At 56.0% G+C, this 26,783-nt stretch overlaps 4 protein-coding genes across 22 annotated transcripts in view; 2 read left to right on the forward strand and 2 right to left on the reverse strand.

Moving 5' to 3' along the window:
* Positions 1 to 11,331, forward strand: part of USP49 (ubiquitin specific peptidase 49) — a 98,593-nt gene extending 87,262 nt beyond the window's left edge. For 6 of the 11 annotated variants that reach the window (XM_008262745.4, XM_051854167.2, XM_008262738.3 and 3 more), the window contains 3 exons: positions 2,967 to 3,075; positions 3,643 to 3,848; positions 4,871 to 11,331. In XM_008262745.4, coding sequence (XP_008260967.1) covers positions 2,967 to 3,075; positions 3,643 to 3,848; positions 4,871 to 5,061 — 506 coding nt within the window. In that variant the 3' untranslated portion in view covers positions 5,062 to 11,331. 11 annotated transcript variants of the gene reach the window in all.
* TOMM6 (translocase of outer mitochondrial membrane 6) lies at positions 11,008 to 12,230 on the reverse strand. Of its 2 annotated transcripts, XM_017344785.3 has the most exons (3): positions 12,096 to 12,230; positions 11,545 to 11,649; positions 11,008 to 11,327 (listed from the first exon to the last, which is right to left on the reverse strand). In XM_017344785.3, exons 1-2 carry the CDS (start codon positions 12,221 to 12,223, stop codon positions 11,553 to 11,555), a joined length of 225 nt encoding a protein of 74 aa, XP_017200274.1. In that variant the 5' UTR covers positions 12,224 to 12,230; the 3' UTR covers positions 11,008 to 11,327; positions 11,545 to 11,552. The 2 variants fall into 2 exon arrangements, with proteins under 2 accessions (XP_017200274.1, NP_001164724.1); NM_001171253.1 differs by lacking the exon at positions 11,008 to 11,327 and having other exon boundaries at positions 11,553 to 11,649; positions 12,096 to 12,223.
* Positions 12,231 to 12,736: 506 nt separating this feature from the next.
* PRICKLE4 (prickle planar cell polarity protein 4) lies at positions 12,737 to 18,270 on the reverse strand. Of its 4 annotated transcripts, XM_051855706.2 has the most exons (8): positions 17,680 to 18,270; positions 17,113 to 17,149; positions 16,077 to 16,232; positions 15,583 to 15,690; positions 14,836 to 14,973; positions 14,336 to 14,539; positions 13,561 to 13,765; positions 12,737 to 13,095 (listed from the first exon to the last, which is right to left on the reverse strand). In XM_051855706.2, the coding sequence occupies exons 1-8, from the start codon at positions 17,793 to 17,795 to the stop codon at positions 12,743 to 12,745; spliced, it is 1,317 nt and encodes a 438-aa protein (XP_051711666.1). In that variant the 5' UTR covers positions 17,796 to 18,270; the 3' UTR covers positions 12,737 to 12,742. The 4 variants fall into 4 exon arrangements, with proteins under 4 accessions (XP_051711666.1, XP_069930197.1, XP_051711667.2 ...); XM_070074096.1 differs by lacking the exon at positions 15,583 to 15,690 and having other exon boundaries at positions 14,336 to 14,534; positions 16,086 to 16,232; positions 17,680 to 17,783; XM_051855707.2 differs by lacking the exon at positions 17,680 to 18,270 and having other exon boundaries at positions 16,086 to 16,232; positions 17,113 to 17,166.
* A 139-nt stretch (positions 18,271 to 18,409) lies between these two features.
* On the forward strand, positions 18,410 to 26,488 carry FRS3 (fibroblast growth factor receptor substrate 3). 5 transcript variants are annotated; one of them, XM_051854165.2, is made up of 8 exons: positions 18,410 to 18,598; positions 20,071 to 20,193; positions 21,096 to 21,184; positions 21,924 to 22,110; positions 23,898 to 24,059; positions 24,834 to 24,991; positions 25,207 to 25,896; positions 25,992 to 26,488. In XM_051854165.2, the coding sequence occupies exons 3-8, from the start codon at positions 21,119 to 21,121 to the stop codon at positions 26,013 to 26,015; spliced, it is 1,287 nt and encodes a 428-aa protein (XP_051710125.2). In that variant the 5' UTR covers positions 18,410 to 18,598; positions 20,071 to 20,193; positions 21,096 to 21,118; the 3' UTR covers positions 26,016 to 26,488.
* The last annotated feature ends 295 nt before the right edge of the window (positions 26,489 to 26,783 follow it).

Consider the following 26,783-nt stretch of genomic DNA (forward strand, 5'->3'; position numbering starts at 1 on the left):
GATGTACCAGTGTATCAGGATTCCTTTAGGCAGGTGCACCTAATAGCAGGGAAGGAAGGCTGTAGTGAGGGGCTGAGATGCATTGATCTGTTGCTTGTGAAGTTTCAGAATTGTCAGTCTTCTGCCTGTCTGTGTGGCCAGCTTAATCAAATGGAGACAGAACTGATCAATCTCATTTGGATCAGTAATTTCTCTTTCTTTGTGAATTTCATTTTACGGAAACAAAGCCAGCTCCTATCTGGTCTTCATCTTAGCTCACATACTCCCTCTGCTGAGGGTGGCAGTCACTGCCAGGCTTCTCGGACAGCTACCATAATTTTCAAAAATCTTGAATAGGAATGAAAAGATGGCCAGGCCCGTCTGAATTCTTTCTGTGCATGCCCCCACGTCTCGTGACTACAGCCCTGCAGTCCTGGGGTACCCTCATTCTGATGCAGTGATGATGAGAAGCAGCGCCCCCCGTCTTGTTATCGCGGAAAGCTCTGCGCTGTCATCTGCAGTGATTTGCTCCTTTCACAAGTGGTACAGACAGGACTTGCAGTCAGATGCCAAGCGCTTCAGACACTGGGGCCACGGTGTTGACGGTCAGGGACAATTAGCGGGCACCACTGTGAACCACTAATTTTATATTTCCACCCATTTACTAGTTTAATGTAATAACAGAGCAGTCATCAGTAAATGAACTAGATAGAAGGCTTCTGATAGAAATTAAGAGAAATATTTCCATTATTTATTTGCTCGAATTTAGAAATGCATTTCCCCCACAATTTAGTAGCTGTAGAAACAAAATTAGAGTCCACTAGTTAAATCATGCAGGGGCTGGCATTGTAGCGCAGCAGGTTAAGCCAGTGCTTAGTGATGCTCGTGACACTGGCTTCCCATATCAGAGCACCGGTTCACGTCCTGTCTATTTATTTCCCATCCAGCTCTCTGCTAATGTGCCTGGGATGGCAGCAGAAGACGCCCAAATGCTTGGGCCCCTGCCACCCACACAGGAAACCTGGGTAGAATTCTGGGCTCCTAGCTTTGGCCTGGCCCAACCCTGGCTGTTGTAGTTATTTGGGGAGTGAATCAGCAAATAGAAGATTTTCTCTCTGTCTCTCCCTTTCTCTCTGTAACTCTGCCTTTTAAGTAAATAAATAAATGAATATGTTTTACAGAACCTGTTTACTCTGTCCTTTAGTAATGTTCTCCTTTTTATCTTTGCTTTTAAAGATTAATTTTTTAATTACTTGAAAGACAGAGTGACACAGAGAGAGCACAAGATAGAGATATCTGGCATCTGCTGGTTCACTCAAAGTCAGAAGCCTGGGACGCTATCCAGATCTCCCATGTGGGTGCCAGGGGCCCAAGTACCTGGGCCATCTTCCACTGCTTTTCCAGGTGCATTAGCAGTGAGCTGGATCCAAATGGAGAGCAGCCAAGACTTGAACCAGTGCTCTGATATGGGATGCCAGCATCCTGGACAGTGGCTTAACCTGCTCACCACAACACTGGCTCCTTTATTTTATTTCTCAATCCTAAAATAAATGCATTATTCCCCATTTTACTGGTGATAAAACTGAGGGTCAGTTCTGAATAACTTCCATTAACATATAACTAGCTGTGAGCTGGTAATAGAATTAGGTCTATCGAGCCGGCGCCGTGGCTCAATAGGCTAATCCTCCACCTTGCGGCGCCGGCACACCGGGTTCGAGTCCCGGTTGGGGCGCCGGATTCTGTCCCGGTTGCCCCTCTTCCAGGCCAGCTCTCTGCTATGGCCAGGGAGTGCAGTGGAGGATGGCCCAGGTGCTTGGGCCCTGCACCCCATGGGAGACCAGGAAAAGCACCTGGCTCCTGGCTCCTGCCAGGATCAGCGCGGTGCGCCGGCTGCAGCGGCGGCCATTGGAGGCTGAACCAACGGCAAAAAGGAAGACCTTTCTCTCTCTGTCTCTCTCTCTCACTGTCCACTCTGCCTGTCAAAAAAAAAAAAAAAAAAAAAAAAAATAGAATTAGGTCTATCTAGTGAAAATAAGTTTTATAAGGTTATATTATTATGCATGGTAACTTATAAGTCCATATCTAATGGCACAGAATCCTAATTATGCCTCTACTCTATTTGCATAGGCTATAGTGACTGTCCATTTATATCCCATTAATAAATCCATGATATCAGCAGTATATCATCCTAGACCCATCGAACAATTCTGGAAGTTGATGAGGGCAAAAACTTGAAAGCAGAGGTATCAAGGTCAGGTTTCATTGCTTGTAACCAAATAACACCCAAATAACAGTGACTTAAAATGAGATATTTTCTAATGCAGCCTAGGAGGCAGCAGATGATGGCTCAGGTGTTTGGGCCCCTGCCACCCACATGGGAGACCTGAATGGAGTTCCAGGCTCCTCTTTGATCTGACCCAGCCCTGCTGTTGTGTGTATTTGGAGAATGAACCAGCAGATGGAAGATAATTTTCACCTGCCCTGTTGTTCGGCTTTCAAGTTGGTGAAAGTAATAAATAAGTATAAACATTTTTTTTAAATGAGACATAGCTTTTATTGTTCTGTTATATAAAAGATGTCTGGTCATCAGGAACCTAAGCTCTTCTGTCTTTGCACTCGACTGAACCAGTGCAAGGTGTCTATCCACAGGGTCACCTCACGACCCAAGAGGAATTCCAGCAGTTACAGTGGAAAGGCCAAAGGGATACACCTCACACTGAGTCAGCCTTCTTTAAGCAGCCATCCTGAGTGCCACACTGTCACTCCTTTCACCTTAGCCAGAACTACCATGGCCATCCCATGCGGGTGTGTGAAGCTGAGAAATACAGCCTCACCGAAAATCCCAATGCTGCCCCAAACAAAACTGAGGCCCCAATTTTGAGAGAAAAGGTGAATGCATGTTGAGTGACAAGCCACTGTCTATCCCATAGCTAGGAAAGAACAAGACTTCTCACAACCTGTGTCTTACACCTTCCCAAACCTTACAGGCAAACGACGAAAATCCAATCCAAAACCCCTGGTTCTGAGTGAAGCTAGAAAGCAGTTAATGATCTACAGACTACCTCAGGTCCTCCGGCTGCACCTTAAAAGATTCAGGTGAGCTTGCTCTGGCGCTCCCAGAGGGCTGGGAGCTGTGGGAATAGTGGCTTGCAGCGCTTTGGGGAGGGCGAACGTCTCCACGGGTGTTGGGGAAGAGGGAGGGGTTTCGCAGAAGCCTATTCCCTTGAAACCTTGCACTTTCCTTGGAGATGAAATGGTTCGCCTCAGTAAGGCCAGCTGGTGTTGGGGCCAGCGAACTGGACCTCAGTTCTTGTGGCCCTGTTCAGTTGTCTAGCTGGCACCTGGCATCTGTGCTTAAACATTTTCTAGCCTCACTTGGGCTTTTGTGGCTTCATCTTCATAGTGAAATATAAAACAATCAACAAAAAACAGCACAGAAAAAACACCAGAAAATGGTTGCCCAAGTTGCTTGTTTAGGAATTTCTTGGTTCAGAGTTCTCCATGGAACAGGAAAGTAATTATATGTGGGCCTTGATTACCACCTTTAATTGATGGGGAAACCAAAGCTGGAAAGTTGGGTGTTATCAGTTCCTTGTCTCATCTGTCTGCCTGTGACCACACATGCCAGTTTTTACCAGTAAGGATTGTATGTTGGTGTTCCAGGTGGTCTGGCCGTAACCATCGAGAGAAGATTGGGGTCCATGTCGTCTTTGACCAGGTATTAACCATGGAACCTTACTGCTGCAGGGACATGCTCTCCTCTCTTGACAAAGAGACCTTTGCCTATGATCTCTCCGCAGTGGTCATGCATCACGGGAAAGGGTTTGGCTCAGGACACTACACAGCCTATTGCTACAACACAGAGGGAGGTGCGTGCGCTTTACTCTGTGGGGTGGGGGACACGGAAAAGGGTTGGTTTATCCACATTTCATTGCTTTCCTTTTATTTCCATCCCACAGGTCACCTAGGGGAAAAGTACATACGTTAAAACCCAGTGGAAAGAATTAAGAAAATTATATTCAAATTTTGAATATTTCATTAAGTAACAAGGCTGTTCTAAGAATTAAAAGGAAGTGACATGTGTAAAAGTGCTTTGAACAGTCCCCAGGACATAACCCTTGCTAAAGCAATGGTCGGAGGGTGTTGTAGTAAAGGCAACAGTATTGGTTATCGGTGGTATTACTATTGTGACCGTTGTGCTGCTTCTGCAGGACCCTTTCCTTTTTGGTCATGCAGAAACAGTAGTACCAAAGTAACCCCACTGGGATACTGTATGAGTCTCATTAGCTTTAGCTCACAACGAAGCTGAGGACATTGAATGAGCACTTACCGTGTCCTTACAACTTCCCTTACTGTGGGAAGTGTAGCGATGCAGGGACTCCTCCAAGGAGCTTCTGGTTCTTGTCCTGCAGAGCAGAGCCTCCCGGCCACTGCACTCAGGCAGATGGGCTGCAGGTGTGCCTGCAGCAGGGCACTCATCTGAACCCATCACCCAGAGCCTGTGGACAAACACACTAGTGCTTCGAAATTTCCCCTTATCACTGTCCTCCATTTCCAGGGCTCCTCCCCTCCCTGTCCTCTTCCTGTTGCGTAGCCCTCACTATCTGTGCTGTCTTGGTTGAAGGCTCTAATGGGCCATGAAAAGCCTGAGTAAAATGAGGACAAGAAGTACAGTCAGTGGGTATTGCAGTGTCATGGGCGGGTTGGTGTGGTGAAAGCCAGTGGTCACTGGAAGTCTGTTGGTTTCTTTTACTTGTCCCTTCCCTGCCACCAGGAAGCAAGGCTTGGCTCTATTCAGAACTCTTCTGTCCCTTTCTTCATCTCCTGGTTTTGCCTGCTGACAGAAATCTTAAGTAGTCATTTTCTCTCTTTCTCTCCTTTGGTTTCCTAGGTTTTTGGGTCCACTGCAATGACTCAAAGCTGAATGTATGCAGTGTCGAGGAAGTGTGCAAAACCCAGGCCTACATCCTTTTTTACACTCAAAGAACAGTGCAGGGCAATGCAAGAATCTCAGAAACCCAACTCCAAGCTCAGGTGCAGTCCCGCAACAATGGTGAAGGCAGACCCCAGACATTCCCCTGAACGGGAGGCGTGCATCAAAGACTGGATTGCTTTCTAACTAAAGGTGTCTACGTCTCCTTTCATGGGAGATAAGGCTTACTGCAGGAACAGACGACTCTTCTAGGTTTGCCTCACTGGGTCTAGAGTAGAACGTGCCAGGTGATTCATGTCTTCTCATGAGATTTGGAATTACTTTCCTTTGAATGGATTTGGGAATTCCCTCCTACCATAAAATACATCAAAAGGAGTAACTTCTATGAAGATCCTTTCATCTGTTGCTTCTGAATTTAGAGGGATCTGGGTGGAGAAAAGAGGGAGCAAATTGGTCACATCCACCGGGACAGTGGGATCCAGTATGTGATTCCCCTGCCTACTGGGACTTCCTTGGAGCCCCAGAAGAACCCTCCCGATGTGAGGAGCCCTGGACAGAGCACGTGAGGAGGGCCCTGCGCTGCTAGCCAGCTGGATGGGATTGGTTCCAAGGTGGGAAGTGAAGTCTAAGGATTTATTCCCAGAATGGAAGTAACCCTCAAGGGTTGAAGACTTGCAGACTTCTTGTATAGGGGCTAGCAGTTGAAGAATGAGCAAATTTCCCTGTGCAAAGTGGGAGGTTTTCATATGCCATACCCTCTCTGGCTGGTGCTGTCACTCAATCATTCCATTCTTCTGAGACCGGCGTGAACATCCCTTCGTTCTACAGCAGGGGCAGTTCACATAAGGAAGCAATAGACTAGTATGTGTTTTTGGTTGTATGCTGGGCCAAAGGGCACTCGCTCCTGACTATCCCAGTTCTATAGCAGATGCCTGGTTCAGGTCCAGGGCAAGCAAACGTGTGGTTTAAGCTGGGCCTTCAGCTGCTTGTTTAAGGTTTTCTCAGAACTCAGTTCTGAGGGTGGGCAGGAGCTTACTTCAATGCCTGGCACCTCTTTTTACCTTGGTGCAGCATCCAGCTTCTTTCTTGCCCCTAGAGAGCTGGAATGGTCATGTTCACAAGTGCCGAGAGATGTTGTTCTGCTGGGGCCTGGGAACTGTAAAGGAACCCACCTCCTCCTGCCCGACAGTTTATTACTGATGGCCCTGGCCTGTTTCCTCCCAAATCTCAACTCCACCAATACTCAGTCCATCAGAGAAAAAAGCAAGAGTGCCCTGTCCTTTACTCCAGCGCTAGTGAAATGAAACTTTAAATTGAGTCAGTTTCTAAGTGGAATGAAAGTCTGGACAAAAACCCTCCTCCCCATCCACACCACTGACTTCTCAGCGCTTCCCTGAGGCTCGTGGTGCAGGTGCACACAAACCCGAACTCTGCTTACTGCAGTGAGCCTCAGCCTACCACTATGAATGCTCATCTTTTGACTGAGTGTACCATGTTAATGTTTGAATTCAGGTAGAAGGGAATAGATGTGGAAGGGAGCTAGGGGCAGGGTGGGAAGTGGGGAAAGCGAGGCGAAAGAGTGAGGGATATAGCTTTAGCCATGTTGACGGGCCACATTCCCGAACAGATGGGTAGCAGTTGCCATTGACCTCTTCTGAGATGAACTCTCCCATAGGACCTTCCAGACAGCACAGAGACATGGAGGAAATTCAGACAGAAAATAGTTCACCCTGATAGGGAAGGAGTGACTATATTTTAAATTAAACTTGCTTTTGCCAACACTGTGAGGTTTCTGTAATATTTAGCTTTTATTTGGAAGCGATAGCGTATGGCATGTTTTATGCTGTTTGGTTTATATTACCTGCTGCAGGCTTCTTTATATAAGCACTGCCTGGGCTCAGCCTCTCCTGGACACTGTTTTAAAGTGTCCCAGCTGCCCACGCTGCCAGAGGCTTGGATGTGACCCTGTTCTCTTAAAACCCACGTTTGTAAGTCAGCATGACTTGGAGATGCTTCTTGCGGCAGTGGAAAAGCGCATTAACTCCGAACACTACGGAGAGTGAAAGGGGAAGGAAACTACAAGTTGTGCCTCATCTTCCCGTGAATCCCATTATTTATTACTCTAGAAAAAGAGAACTTACAACACGGAGAAAAGCTAGAGTATCTCTTTCGCCTCGTAAGCTGTCCACGGGGAAATACTTACTAAAACACAAGCATGTAATGGAAAACTAAAAGATCTTCCAACTTAATTTTTACAAATAGTTTTATACCAAATATTCTAAGGATTCTTAAGCAGATTAAGCACATTGTAAAATGAGTGCTTAACTTAGCTGGGCACCCATGTATCAAATTAGTAAAATGAGTTGGAATAGAAGCCAACATCAGCGTTCTCCAGCAGAGCCCCAGACTCGCGAAGGTGCTCGCCACAGTGCCACAGTCGCAGACACCTCAGGTACCCAGAGGCAGCAGCACTAGACACTGTTACAAACTTAGTATTTAAGGAGATGTTTATTCAAAGAGTTCCCTGCTGCATAAGCCGATGGCTGTTGGGAGGGAAATGTCCCTTTGCCTTTAATTTATTTGCATATTGTGAAGTAGATGAATGTCTCAGTTGCATCTTAGGTTAAATTGAAACAGTCTAAAGAGAACATAAGAACCAGTTAGGAGTTGACCATATTCTACCCAGTCGACCCCAGGATCTCCTAATGGACCTTAGCGGGCCTGCCTCTCTCCCAGGCACTGAGCTGGGAGTCTCCTTCAGGAGCCCTTGCAGACGGCTGGCATGTTTACTGCTGCTGTCGCCAGCCGAGTGAAAGCACCCTGGCCCTCAGAAGGGATTTTTACCTCAACCCAGCCTGACCCTCACCCTTGGTTGCCTCCAGGAGGGCATCCACACTAGTGTCAAACAATAGGAATGACCTCAGCAGCCAGGAACCGAAGCTCTTAGTAAATGGTGGACAGAGCTCTTGCCCGCTTTGATACCGCCCCTCTTAGGCTGAGGGGCGGGGGCAGTGCCACACTGGAAGGAATTCCCAGATGTCTCTTACAATGTCATTAATAGGATTGGAAACTGTAGAAAATGTTAATGTGTCCTATGGACTCAATAGCAGAGTTTATTTTTGTTTTTAATGGCAAGGCTTCGGAGCCAATGATTGTATGAGTTCCCGACTCTGGCTATGCTTACAGCTCCATCCAAGTACCAAGGAAGAACCAATGAGGTGGGTTGGCTGGCAGTGGGGCATGCCCCGTGTAAGGCCGAGAGGTCAACAGTAGTGCAGAAGAAAACTTGGTTGGGGATGGGTGGGGTGGGGGAGGGTGGGGAAGAGGGTGGGCAGGCAGGGAGGGAGAATGGAATTTGTTTTACTTATTGATAAAGTTTTGTGAACTAATTTTATACAATTCCTAAAATTTGGTGCCTTGTACCCAATTATGGTTTGCATGGGATTGAAAAGATTAAGGGAAAGGATTCCTTTTTGTCATTTCAAGTGGCAAATGAGTCTGTACAGTGTTTAAAGGACGTTTGGTATCAGACTTTCGAAAAGCATTTCTTATCTCTGTGTGTGAATGCAAATTATTCTTACCAGCAAGTTCTGCGATGTCATTGTGATCTCCAAGTTCTTTCTCTTTGTGATTGGTCGTCACACGGCTGCTCTTTAAGGCACACTGTGTAGCTCTTTCCACCCTCTTCGGTTCCAGACACCAGCTCTGGCCTTTTCAAACCAGCCTGGGAGACCACCCCTTTCTAACTGTATACCATGGCCCTCGCTAGGACCGCGCCTTGCTTTACCAGCTGGTTGCAAGAGCACAAAAACAGCCTTTTGGTCTTTATCCAAACAGTGACTAAGGCTGGAGGATGTCAAACAAAAAGGGTTCCTCTTGAAGTGGCACCTTCCCTCGGTTCTGAAGTTCTCTCACAAATGCCAGGAAGCAGTGTAGCAAAGTCCCCTACCACACATGAACACAGGATTGGAAGGAAAGCGGTGCACTGTGTAACATGCAAAGGTAATCGTGCAAAGGAGGGCGCAGCCTCTGACGTGGCCCCCGACGGGTTCCCCAGGTGCTGGCTGGGACAGTGGTGTGCTCACTGCAGGGCTCTGCACAGCCTGTTTCTTCTTTCTCCAACCTTCAGTTTTTCACCGAGCATGTGACATCTCACCAAAGGGTGTTTAAAAAGCTCGCCACATAAAGCACACTGATAACTGGGTCCCTCAACTTAGTTACTGGGCTCATTAAGTAGGTGAAGAGATTTCTCCCTGAGGGTTTTGGGTTTTGTTTTTTTAACCAGGTAAGTATGCTTCTCCCTGCTATTCTAATTCTTTTTTAAACTCAGCACTGACGCTGAAAAGCACCTTCTAAATTCAACTGAGAGTTTAGTTTGTATCTTCCATGCTTGATAACCATTCTCTACGTCTAGGGCTGTAACTGTAACCACTAGGTACTCATGGCTCTGAGAGACCACAGCTACTCTAACACCGAGCCAAGCCCTCGTTTTTGTGGCCTCTCCATACTTACTAATGCTTAACATCTTAACTAGCTAAAATTGTTATACTGTGCTAGCGTTAAATAGCCCAGGCTGAGAAGTATAACGTGATACAAAATTGACTTCCCGTGGGGAGAATGTTGCGTTGGCACTGATGAAAGCCAGCACCTGCATTTCCAGAATTACTGATTTTGGCACTTGTTAGATTCAGACTACTAAATTCGTATCACTTTGAAGAGTTAAGTCAGTGTAAATGAAACAGTACCCAACCAGCATTACGGCATTAAAAACCAACCAAGAGTAAACACTATCACTTTGAAACTAACACATTATGTTTTGAGAAACCAAAATTATGCTTTTGCAAGCTGCTATAATACTGGTTGGGTTTTGATTTTCAAATTTGTAAATTTTTATCAGATCAAACTGTTCATACTTAGGGATGAAGACTTTCAGGATCTAAGTTTCCTTCCCATGAAAAATAGCAAGTGCCACTATTTCATGTCTCAGCAGTTGTCTGATGGGGTTTAGCGTCCAGGCCATGGTTATAAACTTCCTCCTGGTCACCATTTGAGGGGTGATGGCTTCAGACATAAGCCTAGCTCTCGTGTACGTGACTCTTAATCATCTAAAAACCCCTCAGAATGTCTGTGATCCCAGTGTAGAGCCTGAAGGGTCTTGGCTTCGTCATAGGTTAACAACAGGCCTAAAATGACACAAGCTCACGGCTCTGTCCTATCAGGATGCATCTGAGTAATACAAGAGATTGGCACTTCTTAATCATTAAAAAAAAAAAAAAAAAAAAGGCTAAGTCTCAAACTTTCTTCATGAGATCTGTGCTGGCAGGATGAAGAAAAACGATTCTGTCCTGTTCACCTTTAGTGAACAAACTGTAGGGCCATTGTGGTCAGACTGACCTTCCTCTCCGATTCTCATCCTTTAATCCCACACCAGCTCTACAGGAGACTTGGTGCATAAAAGCAGTATTTTTTCAAACACCTAGTAGTGTAAATTGGCCAGCAACAAGCTGCCCTGGGGAACCTGTCTCTGCCTTTCTACAGCTTTCTGAGTCTTTCCATACCAGTTCCTTACATACTCAAGTTTCCAAAGACTCCAAAGCCCCAGAGTGGCCCTACTGTGCATGTTAGGGTTACAAACACCGGTTCTTCATGAAGGAGGCCGCTTCCTCGGCAGTGTCGCTGCAGCGCCCACTGCCCAGGCCTCTTCAGCACTGCCTCCACCTCACTGCACTGTTCTTGCCGCCACACCTCACTCTTCCAGCAGCAAAGCCCCCCCTCCCCCGGGCCTGGAACCCACGTGGTGCACTAACATGCTATGCAACACCAAATGGCTTCTTCCCGCAGTACTGCTCAGCAATGGAAATGCCTCAAGAATAAGCCTCATGCTCTGTGAACATCAACGTACGGTGGTTACCATTTCCATTCCTTTTCCTTTTTTAAAATGACGCAGACCACCTCCATTACAATCCATGTTTGGATCTTGTTCCTGCCTCTTTTGAGTATGAAATATAAATCATGTTTTTATGATTTTTGTAAATCTTGACTTTTTACACCTTGTTTTTGTAAGCAGAAGTTTCTTATTAAAAGAATAAAATGGCTGTCCTTGTATGCAGTCTTTATTTCACATATCTGTTAACACACCATTGTTAGTCCTCAGGACCGGAGCGCTCACACGGTGCAAAACTGTGGGAACTATGTACAGAACTTGACAGAGCAGAAGCGATACCTTAGCGGGGGCTGGGCTGCTCACCAGGGAGCACAGTTCCCAGTGGACTCAAGGGAGGAGAGAGAACCAGGCAGGGAAGGGGGAGGCTCCCGCTGCATCAAACTTCAGCCGCCATCGGGGCATGTCCTGTGGTGGTCACACACTGTGGGCTGCTTTTGGAAGGCTTGAGTACTGCACCGAGATTCCATCTATCTGCAATCAGATGACAGGACAACAGATGACATCAGAAACGGAAAGCACAGGAGGGAGACTGCTAAGATTCAAATCCCTTGTGCCATCTGGAAACACATTTAGCTAGGAAAGCCAAGGGTTTAAAATCGAGTCTTCTAAATTTCATGAACAATTGGTATAAATCACGGCTTCTCCCCACCTCTAGGATTCCTAAGACATGCAGAGATTAGGCGCTTACCTCCTTGGCTACACCCCTGGCTGGGGTGCCATTAGGTCAATATCACTCAAGTTCCTGGCCAGCCACACGCCTGCAGCAAACAGTCCCAAATTGAGAATCAAGTTCCTGGAAAAAGAATGTATTTCATCAGTCCTGTGGCCACGGAGTCCCTTGGATAGTCACCCAACACAGCGAGGAAGCCATCACCGCCTCCTTCCTGAGGTTGCCCAAGACCCACGTGGGAATTCTGAGTCCACTTCTGAGCCTGATAACGGCAGGATCAAACCCACAGACCAACTAAGCACTCGTCCAGCGCCCAAAACCCTGTTGGTATTTGGGCACCTTCTCCCGCCCCGTCACCCTATATAGCGTCTCTTTAACAGATCGCGTCTGCCCCCACGCAACTCCCGCGGTCAAGGACCCCAGCAAGGTACACCCAAGGCCATGAGAAGGACACGATGTTGGCAGTGTACCGAGACACCCCCGGGGACGCCAACCCCACAGGGACAGGGCAACGCAGCAGGTGTAGACGGTGAAGGGCAGAGAGGGACCGGGATGCCTGGCTCAGTTACCTCCGGAAATCATTCCTGTCAGTGGCAAAGCGATAGACGCCACGAAGCCAATCTCCCACGTTGTCAGGGATCTCTGGAGCTTCATTCGCGGGGCCAGAAGGATTCACAGTGACCCCACTGGAAGCCATAGCAGCACCTTTGCGCTCAGCACGGTCCCCTCACACGGTATAGCAGCCGCCCCGGCGATACGCAACTTCCGGCCTGGCACTTCCGGCGGTGCTGGCCGGCAGAGGGCGCTGCGACCTGAGCATGCGCCGACGTCCGAGTCGGGCCCGCCCCCAGCGCTGCACATGGAGGCGCGCGGCCCGACTCCACAGTCCCCTGCTGCTGGCTCCCGCTCTGCAGCTGCACGTGCCGAGTGATCCTTTCGGTGGCTCCAGAGGAGGATGCTGGGCTGTCCCAGCCCGTGAGGGTGGGGTAGGGGCTGGCTCTGCCCGGAAAACGTAGCCTTGGGGAATGGGGTTTTCAAGAAAGTCTCCATCGAAAGTCGTAGAACGCGCTGTGCTAAAAGGGGTCGCAATTTGTAACTCCCAGGCTCGGTCCCCGATTGCTTTCATCTTAGGAGTTTTGTAAGGGGAGGAGCGCCTGGTGTTCTCGCCTCACAAGATCCCTCCCACCCTATTCCCCGCCGTCTCCTGTCTGTGTCACTAGCAAATGGTGCAGTGCTTCCTGGAGGTGGCTCTGTCCCCTGCTTGGGGGCATCCAGGGGTCTTCCGGGACCGGGGAAGAGGCTGGCCCAAGAAAAAGCCTTCGGGTTCTGAGTCAGAGGAAGAGGAGCAGGTGGAGCAGGGGACATCCTCCCTCGGATCATGGGGCGTCTCTAGAAGGCCTTGTTCCCGCTTCGTGGGTCCCTCTGCCTCGGCCCCAGCTCGGCACTCCTTCCCCTGCTGGGTTTCCAGGCTGGAGCTGGCGGCTGCGGCGAGAAGGGCTGCACTGTTGGTGGTTAGGGTGTTCATCGAGGAGCGATCCTTGCGTTCAGTTCGTTTGGGTCCCTCCTCCCCTGTGCCGGGGCAAGACAGAAACGCTCACCTCGGGGCCCCGAGTTTCCCTCTCCCGGAACCAGGCTGGGCGACCCGACAGTTGAGCCCAGCGCCGCACCCGGTCCCGTCTCGCCCCTCCCCGCCCCAGGACCAGCGGCCGCCCCCAGTGCCGCCGCCAGTCCTCTCCAGGGTCCCCCGCCTCTCCGCCTCCGCCCACCAGAGGGCGGCCGCGTCCCCCTCCCGGGAGCAAGTCCGGCGCCGCAGCCCCGACCGCGGCGCGGGGTGGGTCCGGGAGGCCCTTGGAGCGCTGCGGCCAGGGACGCGCGGTGAGAGCTGCGGGCCCGGAGGCTCGCGTCGGGGGGGAGGGGGCGCTGCTGGAGGGAGGGGATGGCGCGGGACCGGGGCGAGGATCTTAGCTCAGGAGGACCCCTCCTCCCAGCCCAAGCCGCCGCCCCCTCCCGCTCTGCTCTGCACCTCTCCCATACCAAGGGTCGCCCGCCCTTCCAGCGTCCCGGCCGAGCTCGAGCCCGCGTCCGAGTAGCGGCTCTCGAAACAGCTGAGGCAGCAGGGGCTGCCCCCCGGCAGGGCATAGCGGCCTCCACCCAGGGGCCCGGCGCAGTCCTGGCAGCAGAAGTGGTTCTCGTGCCAGCGCCGTCCCTCGGCCTCGGTGCAGCGCGGGGAGAAGATCAGCTGGGAGAGGGAGAGGGGAGCGGTTCGTTCGTTCGTTCATTCATCCATCCATTCATTCATTCATCCAGTAGCCACGCCTTAAGCCCAGTTAACGCCGAAGCACGTCTAAGACATTCCCATTTGATCAGCTGCTCTCAGACGCAGGAAGGGCTGGACAGGCTTGGCCAGGATGCCCCAGGTAGCAGGTGGCAGGGGCACTGCTCGAAGGGCGTGCGACCCTGGCTGCCTCGGCTGGGGAGACTCCCAGCTCTGCTAGGCGCTACCTTTTGTGCTGACACTCAGCATAGCACTGGGCACCCGATATACTGAGATGGATTCCAAGAGTCTGCTGAGACATTCTGAGTCCGTAACATTGGAAGGACTCTGCTTTCATGGAGGGAGGGCACAGATAAAGTAGGGGTCCCACGTGCCCAGGAGACAGGGTGGTCCTGGGCTGGTTCCTGGTTCTCCCTACCTCATTCCCACATGCCAGGAGGGGCTGCAGCCCAGGAGGACATCCCTTAGTATCCCACCACGCTGGCCATACGCAAACCCAAAGCTCCACCACCCGCTGCCGGCCCCGTGCTGTACCTGGTCGCAAGCTGGGCAACGCGGCCGCAGCAATTCGGCGTGATGACGGCCGCAGTAGAGATGCCCATCGCGGTAGAAGTAGATGAGGCTTACCAAGGTCTGGCCACAGGCCTGGCAGGTAAAGCAAGACCGGTGCCAGCAGCGCCGCTCCCCTGCCCGAGCTGCGAACACTCCATACTCGCCTGGCTTCAGCGGCTGCCTGCACTGGCGGGCGGGCGCGCTGGGCTGGTCAGAGCCCGCACCACTCCCCTTGCCCATCCCAACCCCAACCTGCACACCACTCTCCTTGTCCATCCCAACCCCAACCTGCACCCGCTCCCCACTGCAGCCTCCACCAAGAACCCACCCCCCATGCTTGAGTCCCTTGTTCCCAACATCTTCCACATTGCAAAGCCTGGACCCCACTTCCTGGCCAGAATCCCAGAAGTTGGTCCCTTCTGCGTAAGTGAGAGGGGCAGAGTGGAGGGAGAGCAAGGCTCGCGGGGGGAGGGGGTCCAAACCTTCTCACAGGTGTGGCCTTCGAGCCCCGGAGAGACTGGGTGCACCACCCCCTGTCCCAGGGCCTCCTGCTTCCTCTGGGCACAGAAGAGCTGCAGCTCGGCGCGCTCCTCCTCCGCAAGGGCCAGGCAATAGCGCTCCTGCAGAACAGACTGAGGCTTAGCCGTGGGGTCTCAGAGAGAGGCTGCAGACCACCCCCCACCCGGGAAGTGCGGGAGCCAACAGCAGAGAGCACTGGGAAGGGCAGCGAATGAGGCAAAGGGGTACAAGAGAAAGGCCACCTCCATCCCCCCCACACCCCAGGGGTCACCCAGGGCCTGAGCGCCCCCTTAGCCCTGTCCCCAGGGTTTTAGCTCCTTGCTCCCAGTGACTCAGAGCCCAGCATGGACTCCCATTCTCCCGCCGTCTCTAATTATGTCATATACTCCCGTCTGGCCTCCCCGGCTGAATTGTGAGCCTTGAGGCTGGGCACACATGCGCCCTCAATAAACCCTTCGCCACCACACTCTGCATTGGTCCATTCCATGACTGGTTCCAAAAGCCGCTCACGTCCATCGCTCATTTGCTCGTAAACTTAACCACTGTGGCGGCCAGAGCAGACGTTCCTGCACCCCTTAAGTAGATGAGGCAGAGCTGGGCTTAAATCCATACCCCCTGACTTGGGGACCCTGGGTCTTCCCACAATAAGTGAGCTGAGGACCAAGGGATGGGGGGGGCAAGAAAGAGGGAAGAGGGGGTGCAGGACGCACATGGCTGTCTTGTGGAGGGAGCTGCCGCAGGAGGGTCCGTAGCTCAGGCCAGCCGGGGGCGTGGTTGGCGTCCAGGCGCTGGGGACCAGAGCTCAGAATTGCAGGACCCTGAGGAGCCAGCAGAGGGGGAGGCATTCCAGGGCTGCATTGTCCCTCGTGGCCACCTCCCCTCCAGCAGAGAGCAGATTCGAAGCATTCCCCTCTTGGGGATCCTCACTGAGGGCACCCAGTCCTGGGCTGATGGGAGGGAGGCTGGAAGGGCCCTTGCCCGCAAACTGCCTCCCTTCTGATGCCTGAACACCCTGTTCCCCAGCCGGGCTCCTTGTGGCTAAAGCTTTGAGGACACAGCACCTCCTCCCCACCAAGGAGAGCTCCCCAGGACTGTAAGAAAGAGGAATTCCTGAAAAGATAAAGGGGGTGGGGTGTCAAACCTCCCACCAGAGGGCAGGGAGCAGAGGGGGCCCCAGGGGTCTCAGCCCAGGCAGGACTCTCACCACTCTTACCGCCCCATTGGAAGGGTCCTCTGGCTCACGTCCTGGTAGGTGGTCCGAGTCACTGTCCCAATTGGCCGGTGGGCCTGGCTGCCTGGATGTGGGACTGTCCTCTCGGTGGGGCCAGCCATTGTCCAGCTCTGACATTGGTGGCAAAGTCTGTCCCAAACCAAGAAGAACACCTCCATCTCCTGGGCTCTCACAATGCGCTCGGCCTCACCCCGTCGGCCCAACAACCAGGTGGCTTCCGTGGTACTGTGCCCATTTTCCAGAGGAGCAAACTGAGCATGAATTGTATGCCCAGGGTAGAACAGCTAGTAAAGGGCAGAGCCAGGTCTTTAAGCCAGGGCTTTCAAAAAATCACAATTCTGGGGTCTCTTAGGATTGGGCTGGAGGTAAGAGAAGTCCCATGGTGGGAGACAGCAGGGGGTATTTTGCCTTTCGGGTGAAGCTTCGGGCAGGCGAGCCAGCCTGAGTCTTCCCACCCCCAACTGCTTGTGCAGGGACAGCACCAGCAGCCCAGTTCCTGCTTTTGGGCCGGCCCGGGTAGGACTGGGGTACAGAGGGGTGGGGCGGGGCGGGGCTGCAGAAGTTGAGGGGAGCGGGGGCCCTGCTTCCAGGAGCTCTCTGGGAGGGGGCAGGGGCAGAGCTCTGAACACCCGAGATACACACACACCCCCTGGTCGAAAAGCAACCAGAGCAGACTGCTCCAGCATTTTCTACAGTATAGGCCGTCCTCCACACTCTACCAGGGAGTCTCCCTTACCCTCTTTTACGGCTGAAATAAACGGAGATGAACTGATTGCCCAAGACCACACTAGAAGGCCAAGGGAAGCCTTGGGAGGAGGTGGCCTCCGAGCAGCAGGGCACACAGGAGGCCATCGCCAAAGCCCGGGTCTCCCTAAAACCCAGCTGTGGGGTCAGGGCCCGTGTCTACACCCCAACCGTTAATGATATTGCTCCCCAGTCGTGACCCCCCAAACACCCCCCCTTCAAATGGCCCGTGCCACCCCTCCCTCCTTCCTGGCTCCACACCCACCTGCTTCCTTCCTGTTCTGTCTCTCAGGTCAGGTTTCCTGTGGAAGGGTGGCCAGGATGGGCGCTTGGCAGTCAGGGCCAGAAGTAGCCACTCCCCCTAACAGCACTTCCCCTGCTCCAGGCAGCCAGGGAGGGGGCACCTGGGGCCCCAGAGGGGGACTTGCACCCTCTTCCCGCTGCGCTCTGCTTTCCGTGGAATCGTCCAATACGGAGACAGGAGACGTCGCTGGAAAATCAGACCTGCACCCCTCACCCTTGCACCCTCTGAGGCGGGCCCAACTGCACCTCCACCCAGCACTGGAACCCACCTTACCAACCGGCCCCATTCCTTACACTCCTGTCCTCTCCTTGCCCCTTCAGATCTAAGGGGCTGGGAGGAACGCCCTCTACCGCCTCCTAGCAGGTGTACCGAGCTCAGGGGTTCGGCCTCCCCAACCCACCCTTACCCTAGAGGGCACAGCCCCAGAGGCCCGAGGGACGGGAGGGTTTCCCGGGACAGCGGGAGGGAGAAGGGTAGGGAGAGGCCGGTCCCGTCAAGGCTCCCCCGACGGGACTTGGGAGGGCCCACCTCCTGCCGTGTGTGTCTCGGCTTGGCTGCTGGGGGCTCAGGGGCAGGGACTGGGTCTCCGCCGGGCTCTCACTCTCGCCGCGCGCCGATGTCTGGGCCGAACGGACAGGGGCCATCCCGGGGCCTCCACGCCCGCCCGCACCGCGCAGCCCTTCCTTTCCCACGCCTCCAGCGGCCCCCTCCAGCCCCTCCCCGGCCGGGGGGACAGGGCTGCTGGGGAGGAGCCTGGAGCCGCAGACGGCGGGAAAGCAGTCGTGAGCTCTCGGGGAGGACGCGTGAGGCTCCACTGCCTCCGCACACACGGGCTTCGCGCCAGGACCGCGTCCGCCGGCTCGTGCAGGATGGAAACACCTTGTCCGCAAGCCCCTTCCCCCGGCCGTCCCCGGAGTCCCCCCAGGCCTTGTCTCGGCCCCTCAGCCCCGCCCCCTCCGTGGGTGTCATCCACTTCCCACCCACTCCCTCCCCTCTCCTCAGAACGCTTCCAGGGTGCCCCGGCCCTGCCCTTCTCCCTACTGCCCCTTCACAGCCTCTCTTTTATCCCCTCTTCCAGCCCCCGTCCCCTCTGTGCTCCCCGGGGAAACCCCACCTCCCGCCCCTCAGCCCCGCCTCTTTGCCCCGCCCCCGCCCCAGGCTCCGCCCCGCCCCCGCCGGGCTTGCTCAGCAGCTGGCCCCGAGCGCCCTCTGGCGTCTGCGCATGCTCCCTGCTCCCGCCTGCAAAGTCCTCCAAAGGGACCTTCTAGGCTGCGCGCCGGTCGCCCCCGCTCGGGTCCGCCCGCCCGCAGCGTCTCGTTGGTGCTGCCGGTGACCTCCGACCCTTCGGCCGCGGGGCGGGGCGGGGAGGCCTTAGCTGCGGGCGGGCGGCGGCTGCTGCAGCGGGACCCGGGAGCGGGGCCCGGCGCCGCCCGGGCCGCGGGGCGATGTGAGTCGGGGCGCGGCGGGGCGGGGACGAGGCGGCTCCACCGAGGCCGCGTCGCGCCGCGCCGCAGTCTCCGCTCCCTCCCTGGAAGTCCCGGGCGGGCGGGCGGTGGAGCCCCGGGGCTGGGGGCGGGGATGCGGGGACGACGCGCGGCTCCGACCTCCCCACGCCTGACGGGTGTCCAGAAATTCTCTCTGACAGCCCTGCAGCTTAAACCTGCCTCTCGCTCCCCAGACCCCTCCCTCGCTCCCTTCCCTCGGGCACACCTGCGTGCCCTGCGGAGCCCCCAGAGCCCCTCGCTCACGCCGCCAGCCCGCCCCCGGCCCCACAGTTCTCTCCCAGATGTCCCCGAAATGCTCCACCGCTGGGAAACTCCTCTGCTGCGTACCCTTACCTCCCTCCCCCACCCTGTTCTTGCTCGGTGCCCAAATCTGGAATTCTTGCCCACATCCCCCCAAGACTTGTTATTCGTTATTACCCATCACCCCCTCTAGTTCCTGCCCTTGATCCCAGACCAGAGCCCCCCACCCCAACGTAAGCACCCCTCAGTGGGCTCTCTGGTGACGTGTCCTGGTATCTCCAAGGCAGGGGGACAGGAACATTGCACCCCTCCCCCACCCTGCCCCCTATAGTTACTGGCTCCACATGCCCCTAGGGCTCTTGGTGGCTCAAGCCCCAGGACTTCCCAGCCACCTGTCCCGAGTCTGCACACCTCCCTCAGCCTGCTTCCTCCTTCCAGAGTAACCCGAGGGGAGGGTGGGGTCCTTTGACCTGGACGTGGCTCAGGGTTTCAGGGCACAAGGGACCGTGGGAATCGTCGCTTTTCTGGAGCAGAAGGGGGGGATGGCTCGTCTCGTCTGCTTGGGTCTTGACACCCTGAGATTTTGGCTTACTGTTAACATCAGTGTTAAAGTTAGGCCTTCCCGAGCTTGGAGGACAGAAAGTCTACCAGGCTTCCCAGGGTGAGCTGGAAGAAGGAGATGGCCATGTTAGTGATGTTTGTCTTGCCTCGGTATACAGATATTTCCTCTAAAAACTCAGGTGGTGGGAAGGGAGTGGAGTTGGGATACTTAGTAGCGACAAAGCTGGCCAGAGCGTTGGTTTCCTGAATGGGAAGCCAGTGCCCTCTCCAGCCCTGCACATCTTCGTGTCCTTTTGAGAAAGCACTGTGTGGGGGTACAGTTCTCTGCAAAGGTAAGGGGGCGTCTGGGTGTTGGCAGAAACAGGATTCAGAGGGCACTCGAGGGTGCTGGGTTTCAAGGGTCTGGGGCTCAGACTGAAACGCGTGGTCCTAGGGGAGTTTCTCCCTCTCATGGCCTATGGATCTTGGTATACGGGGTCCCTTTGCCCTTGATGTCACTTTGATCCTTGCTGTTTGATTGGGCCCCGGATGGACAGCACAGCAGTTTTGTGGACAGCGGGGGTGGCGGGGGTGAAGGTCTCCGTTAACCTGCAGTCTCTGTGTCTCCTGCTAGGTGAGCCCCCGGTGACTTCTCTGCAGACCGATAGCCATGAGCCCTCAGCGAGGACGGGGCGAATAAAGAGGGGCTCCTTCCCCATGCCCCTCCCATGGTCGGCTCCCCAATGGCCTGGGTGAGGTAAGAGCTGCGGGTAGGAATCAGCTTCCTGCAGGCTTCCAAGTTGGGCAGGACGGAGGGAACAGGTCGCTGAATTGTCATAGGCTCTATCCATGCAGCGGGAGTTCTAGGAGGGTAGCGGCTCCGACGGGCTGCATCCCCCCACGGGTCTCGTGCAAGTTGCAACTCTTACATTTGTTCCTTGCTCTTTGGCCCATGCGTTTCCTACTCTCTTAGCTCACGCGGGCCAGAATGGTACCCTTGCCATCCTGGGCTTCAGCTTGGTCGTTGTGACATGTAATCCGAGTTCCCGAATCTTGGACGGGAAAGCCGGCGAGTGAGGCCTCTGGTCTCCCCTTCAAAGGGGAAGAAACCCAGCCTTTGTGTTGGTGAGGAGCTACCCAATCTATGTCTGTGGTTACCATTTAGTCTCCTAAGCGTATCTTTATGATCGCACTGGAGCAGCCCATTAAAGGAGGACGTGAGGAAGATAAACGAGGTGGGTGTTGGGATCGCGGTGAGGGAGGGCGAGAAGGAAGGTGCAGTGGCCAGAGTGCCGGGGTTCCCGGTGAGCGCCCACCCCCTTCTGACACAGCCCGCTTCCTCCGGGCGCCACCTCTGTCCCTGCTCGTGCTCCTGCCTCGTGCCCCTTCCCCGTCAGCACCAGGATCAGAATCCCCTGTACCCAGCCAGGACAGCATGGAATGTTACCTCCAAGAAGCGCTCATCCCCAAACCTGTGCGAATCCTACTACAGTCCCAACAGCAATGCATGTTTGCCTGCTGTGGGTCTGGCCCTGAGCTGAGAGTGGGGATTCCTTGAAGGAGGGTCTTTGTTGCAGTCCTGGGGATGGAGGAGCGGACCACAGGAGAAGTGTCCGCCCAGAGCAGGCCTTTCTGAGCTGCTCATCCCTCTTCCCCCAGGGCGGGCCGGCTGCTCTGACACCATGGGGAGCTGCTGCAGCTGCCTGAACAGAGACAGCGTCCCAGACAACCACCCCACCAAGTTCAAGGTACCCAGAGCGCCTTCTCCACTGCATTTTTGTGGCTGTCGATACTACCAGAAATTAAGAGGAGCTGTAGCATAGTAGCGAAAATGGTGCTTTTAGAACATCCACTGCTGCCAGTGTGTTTTTGTAGGTTTATATACACTTTGGGGCAAAGCAGCAAGTCTGTGAGTTAATCTATGTGAGGTATTTAAAATAATGCTGTTTGCTGTTTGCTTTGGGAAGCTGGGCCTGGCAGTGGGGACCTCCGCCTGCTGGGGTGTGCTGAGGTGCATGCTTCTCCTGCCCGCCAGAAGAGGGCGCCCTCAGCAAGGGCGTACCACTGGGGAGGCAGTTTGTGTTCGTTCTCACTTGTCCTTGACTTTTTCAGGGTCTTCAGATTTTGACTTGACAGTTGAACCCCTTCCCCATTTAATGTCTGGTCCCTGGATGCTAAGCCTTGGCACATCTGAGGTCTTCCAACATTGGCCATTTCACTCTCTGACCTTGAAGGTCAGCAGGCTACCTCTTTCCTCACCGTGCACCTAACAAGATGAGTCTGTTTGTCCAGGCAGCTGCTGTGGGTCCGTGCACCACTTTCTGCAGCCCCGGCGACCTGTGGCACTCAGTGGAGTCTGGAGGGGAGTCCGCAGAGACCCGCCGTCCCCAAGCTCTAGTTGTGCGTCTGACTGCCTCCTGGCGGCTTGGGGACCCCTGCACGCACTTGTTAGACTCACCTGTTGCCCCTCTGTGCTCTCCCGACCAGGTGACCAATGTGGATGACGAGGGGGTGGAGCTGGGCTCTGGGGTGATGGAGCTGACGCAGAGCGAGCTGGTGCTGCACCTGCGTCGGCGCGAGGCCGTCCGCTGGCCCTACCTCTGCCTGCGGCGCTACGGCTACGACTCCAACCTCTTCTCCTTCGAGAGTGGCCGCCGGTGTCAGACAGGCCAGGGTGAGTGCCAGCCCCACCCCAGCCCCGGGGTAAGGGCCTGTGCACGTGGGGCAGGCACTGGGTCTGCAGGTGTCGCCCAGAGAGGGGGCAGGGTCTTAGCCAAGAGCACCAAGCATGGCGTTGCATAACGTATGACCTTCCTCTTGAGGCATCGCGGCTCCAACCTGGGTCCCTTCTTGGAGACATTCATCACACAACCCACGGGAGAGAGCCAGGGCTCCTGGGCCAGAGCCCACCGGACAGAAGCTAGCAGCGACTCCTCCCTCTGCTACTCCAGTTGCAAAGATCCCTGTTGCCCCCTAAGTAGGAGCAAACTTTTTTCTGAGTACCCAGCATCTGAGGCAGGAGACTGGCTGCCATGGGGCTGGGAGGCTCAGGGAGCAAGACTCCTGGGTCCTTGGTGTGCAGGGACCCGCGAAGGCGTCCGTCTCTGCCCCGAGTCTCCTGTGGCGGTGGGCGTGATGGTCTCTCCCTGCAGCACAGCTCAGGGGCTTCGGGCTGTTCCTTGCGGTCGGGGCCAGAGGCAGCCATGGCTCTTGGCGAGAGTGGCGTGGCAGGGCTTGTCTTTCGGGATGCAGACGTAAGCTCTTCCAAGGAGTCCCGCCTGGGGTCGTGACTGCTGTCCAGGATTGTGCCTAAGCAGTGGCTCTCTGAGGCTTCCGGCCAGGCAGCCCCGGGGGTTGTCTGCGGGAGGAGCCTTTCCCGCTGTGTCTTGTGTACCCTTAGCACGCCTCACGCAGGGGCAGGCAGTGTGGGCTGAGGCGAGAGAGGCGAGGCCACTCTAGGCCCCAACACAGGATTCTTCTGAAACTCCAGACCGCTCCGGTCTTTTCCAACCCTTCACATATGGGGGTACTTCAAGAAGTTCACAGGAAACGGAGTTGAAGACAGGAGTGCAGGTGCCACCCTCGACTCTGGCCAGCGTGGCCCTTTTACCCAACGTCATTCCCTCACCTGACAGCGTGACAGTCTGAGTGGTGGGCGCGTGCATCTCCATACCCCAGAGAGCCTTCCCTGAGCCCCAGGTCCCCTGCTAGAGGAAGGGTTGCAGGGTCCCACGCCAGGCCAAGAGCCCGGGACACACTCGGCCCCCTGCGTGCCAGATACTCAGCTCCCAGGACCTGGAACTGACAGGGCCGGGAGGCTGGCTGCCCCGAGAACTTCCATGTGTGCCTCCCAGCACCCCTCCCCTTCCACACCAGAGTCCACGTTCTGTGAGGCCATAGGCCTGGACACGGAGGGGAGGGTGGGGGGAGCACATTCCCTCTGGCCAGGCACTGGGCCAAATACCCGGTGAACAGGGGGTGAGCAGGACAGACCTCCTGCCCTTGGAGAGCTCAGAGGCCGTGGGGTGTCGGGCCAAGGGCTGGTACCCCAGCTGGGCGGGGCTTGTCTTTCTGGGCATGGGCGTGGGGTCCAGCGTGTCTGGTGGAATCGTCCCACACCCAGCGTTCTCCCGTGCCTCTTGGGCGTTTTTTTCTCTCCCCGTCGCCCTGAATGCCCTTGTCCTTGTGCGAAGGAGCTCACGGCAGGAGCACAGCCGAAGTGGGCATTCATTCATAAGAGGGGAGCAGTGGACCGTGTGGGTGTGGGTGTGGGCGTGGGCGGCGCCCCCAGTACCCTTGCATTCTGCAGGATACGGGGAAGAATACTCAGGGTGGGAGATGCGATGCTGCCCCCTGCAGGCCAGTAATTGCTGCATGCCACCGTGCCGCTACTGGCTCCTGTGGGCCTTCCCCACGCGGCACAGGGTCCCAGGAGCCTCGTTCCTTCCCCTCCTTCTCCAGGGATATTTGCCTTCAAGTGCTCCCGGGCTGAGGAAATCTTCAACCTCCTTCAGGACCTGATGCAGTGCAACAGCATCAACGTGATGGAAGAGCCCGTGATCAGCACCCGCAACAGCCACCCCACGGAGCTCGACCTCCCGCGGGGGGCCCAGCCGCCCAGTGGTGAGGAGACCCCCATGCTTGCTACTGCAGCGCCCGTACACCAGCACGGGCCCGGGGAGCACGGGTCTTGGAGGCATGCGTGGAAGGGGCCGGGGACAGTGGGGGGTGCAGGGTGAGCCTCTCCCAGGACCGTCCTCCGTCATCAGAACCACCCTTGAGGATGGGCGAGTCTGGGGCTGGGCCAATCAGGTGACTCAAGCCAAGGCTCTGGAGTCCCGGGGAGCAGGCAGGCAGAGGCTGGGTTTCCATGGAAACGGCCGTCTGGCGCTCTTTTGCTGCCTTCCTTCTGTCTGCCGGGCCATACCCACAGCCCTGGCTGGCTGCTGGGGCAGGCGCCCGCGGCCGGGACCATCCCCTGGAAGGGCTCCCAGTCTCTGCTCGCTCGGTCGCCATCCGGACGGAACACCTGCTCGGCAGTGGTCTGCACTCCCTGGACTGGCCAGGAGCTTCCCTGGAGCTCACTGGCAGCACCACAGTGAGGCAGAGGGACAGCCCGGTGACAGCAAGGTGTCCCTGAGGAATTTCAGGGGAGGCCGTCGTGGAGGAGGAGGCAAGGTGGGCCGCAAGCTGAGCTCTGAGGCCTGGGGCCGGGTTTGAAGAGCAGAGAGAAGGTGAAGGGTCCCAGCAGCTGCCGGTTCAACGGAGCCAACCATCATGGAGCTCCCACAGTGTCTCCTCCGATGGTGGGCGGCCCGGGACACTATACACATGGGCACCGCTGTGGCTGTCGGGCGGTTTGAAGTGCCACTTACCCAGTCCTATCTCCCGACCCAGCTCTAGGCTACACCGTCTCCAGCTTCTCCAACGGCTTCCCTGGCTGCCCTGGGGAGGGCCCACGCTTCTCAGCAACCCCGCGGCCTTCAGCCAGCAGCCTGCGACACCCCTCGCTCGGGGAGGAGTCCACCCACACCCTCATCGCCCCTGACGAGCAGGTGAGCGGGCAGCCGGTCGGTCCGGGGGCGGGGGGGACTGGACACATGGCCTCTCCTCCCAGTAAGGCTCACGGGAAGGGGGAGCACACCGACAGGGTCCCTTCCCTGGAGGGCGAGCAGAAGAAGAAGCTCCCTCTGTTTGCCCTGAGCCTTTCATCCTGTCCCTCTGTTCTCTCCTTCCTCCCCGCTTCACCGGCACCCTGCTGCCCGCCCAGTCCCACACCTACGTCAACACCCCGGCCGGCGAGGAGGACCAGCCCAGGAGCCGGCACTTCCTGCAGCCCCTGCCTGAGGGCCGGCTCCCCTTCCCCGCCCAGGCCCCCGGCCCCGACCAGCAGGACGCACAGGTGTTCCTGCAGCCGGGCCAGGTGAAGTTTGTGCTGGGCCCAACCCCGGCTCGGCGGCACGTGATGAAGTGCCAGGGCCTTTGCCCCAGCCTGCGCGACCCCCCCCACCACAACAACAACGAAGGCCCCTCGGAGTGCCCTGCCCAGCCCAAGTGCACCTATGAGAATGTCGGCGGGGGGCTGCGGCGGGGGGCTGGCTGGAGACTGAGCCCAGAGGAGCCGGGCTGGAACGGCCTGGCCCAGCGCCGGGCCGCCCTGCTGCACTACGAGAACCTGCCCGCCCTGCCCCCGGTGTGGGAGAGCCATGCGCAGCAGCTTGGGGGGGAGGCCGGGGATGACGGGGACTCGAGGGACGGGCTCACACCCTCCTCCAATGGCTTCCCCGACGGCGAGGAGGACGAGACCCCCCTGCAGAAGCCCACCAGCACCCGGGCCACCATCCGCAGCCACGGCAGCTTCCCCGTGCCACTGACCCGCCGCCGCGGCTCCCCAAGGGTCTTCAACTTTGATTTCCGCCGGCCGGGCCCCGAGCCCCCAAGGCAGCTCAACTACATCCAGGTGGAGCTGAAGGGCTGGGGTGGGGACCGCCCCAAGGGGCCCCAGAACCCCTCGGTCCCTCAGTCCCCCCTGCCCACCACACACCCTGCCCGCAGCTCAGACTCCTACGCCGTGATTGACCTCAAGAAGACGGCGGCCATGTCCAGCCTGCAGAGGGCTCTGCCCCGGGACGACGGCACGGCCAGGAAGACCAGGCACAACAGCACCGACCTGCCTCTGTAGGGACGGCCCGGCCCCCACCCCCGGCTGCGGGGCCGCTTTGCAGGAGGCCTCGAGGTGGGACCAGATGCTTCCCAGCTGCCTGGAGCCCCCAAAGATGTCAGCCACTGCGTCTCCTGGCCTCCACGCTGGAGAGAGGAGGGGTGACCGGGCGAGGAGGGCGCCTCGCCGTAAACTGTGAAGGGTCCCCTCGATCGAGTTCCCCCCCGCCCGTGTCCATTTGTCTCGTCCGTCTACTGTCCGTGTGAGTTTTTTGGTTGGAACTTCGAAACATTTTGTACCTGTTGATTTTATTTATCAGTTTATTTTTCTATTTATTGTTTTAAATGTAATTTAACATATTTATTATTAATATAATTATTTTTAAATTCTGGCCCAGTCACGATTCCTTCTTATGGACTCTTCTGGTGTGGTCAGAGGGCAGGGGTGGGGCAGCTGGGGCTCTTGTGACAAGTCTGTGATGAGAACCTAAGAGCTGACAGGGATGGATCCTCTGTTGAAGTCAAATAACAGGACGGGCAGAGTCCCGGATGCAGCGAGGTCTGCGGGCTGGGGGTGGACTGGGGCGGCTGCATGAGGTCCCGGCTCTGGAACCCCTCACGACGCTCTGCTCCCGGTCAGGCCCCAGGCGCCAGTGCTCCCCTGTAACAGGGGCACAAACGTGGACC

Source organism: Oryctolagus cuniculus, chromosome 5 (genome assembly GCF_964237555.1).
Source record: "Oryctolagus cuniculus chromosome 5, mOryCun1.1, whole genome shotgun sequence".
Classification (NCBI taxonomy): Eukaryota; Metazoa; Chordata; class Mammalia; order Lagomorpha; family Leporidae; genus Oryctolagus; species Oryctolagus cuniculus.

Excerpts from the sequence above, each read along its gene's own strand:
- TOMM6 (XM_017344785.3), bottom strand. The coding sequence starts at position 12,223 with ATGGCTTCCAGTGGGGTCACTGTGAATCCTTCTGGCCCCGCGAATGAA. Across the intron at positions 11,650-12,095 it reads GACAGGAATGATTTCCGGAG|GAACTTGATTCTCAATTTGG; the intron begins GTAACTGAGCCA and ends TTCTTTTTCCAG.
- PRICKLE4 (XM_051855706.2), bottom strand. The coding sequence starts at position 17,795 with ATGGCCCCTGTCCGTTCGGCCCAGACATCGGCGCGCGGCGAGAGTGAG. Across the intron at positions 15,691-16,076 it reads CCAATGGGGCGGTAAGAGTG|GGTCCTGCAATTCTGAGCTC; the intron begins GTGAGAGTCCTG and ends CTGGCTCCTCAG. Across the intron at positions 14,540-14,835 it reads AAGGCCACACCTGTGAGAAG|TGCAGGCAGCCGCTGAAGCC; the intron begins GTTTGGACCCCC and ends CCCGCCCGCCAG.
- FRS3 (XM_051854163.2), top strand. The coding sequence starts at position 21,119 with ATGGGGAGCTGCTGCAGCTGCCTGAACAGAGACAGCGTCCCAGACAAC. Across the intron at positions 22,111-23,897 it reads CCGGTGTCAGACAGGCCAGG|GGATATTTGCCTTCAAGTGC; the intron begins GTGAGTGCCAGC and ends CTCCTTCTCCAG. Across the intron at positions 24,060-24,833 it reads GGGGGCCCAGCCGCCCAGTG|CTCTAGGCTACACCGTCTCC; the intron begins GTGAGGAGACCC and ends CTCCCGACCCAG.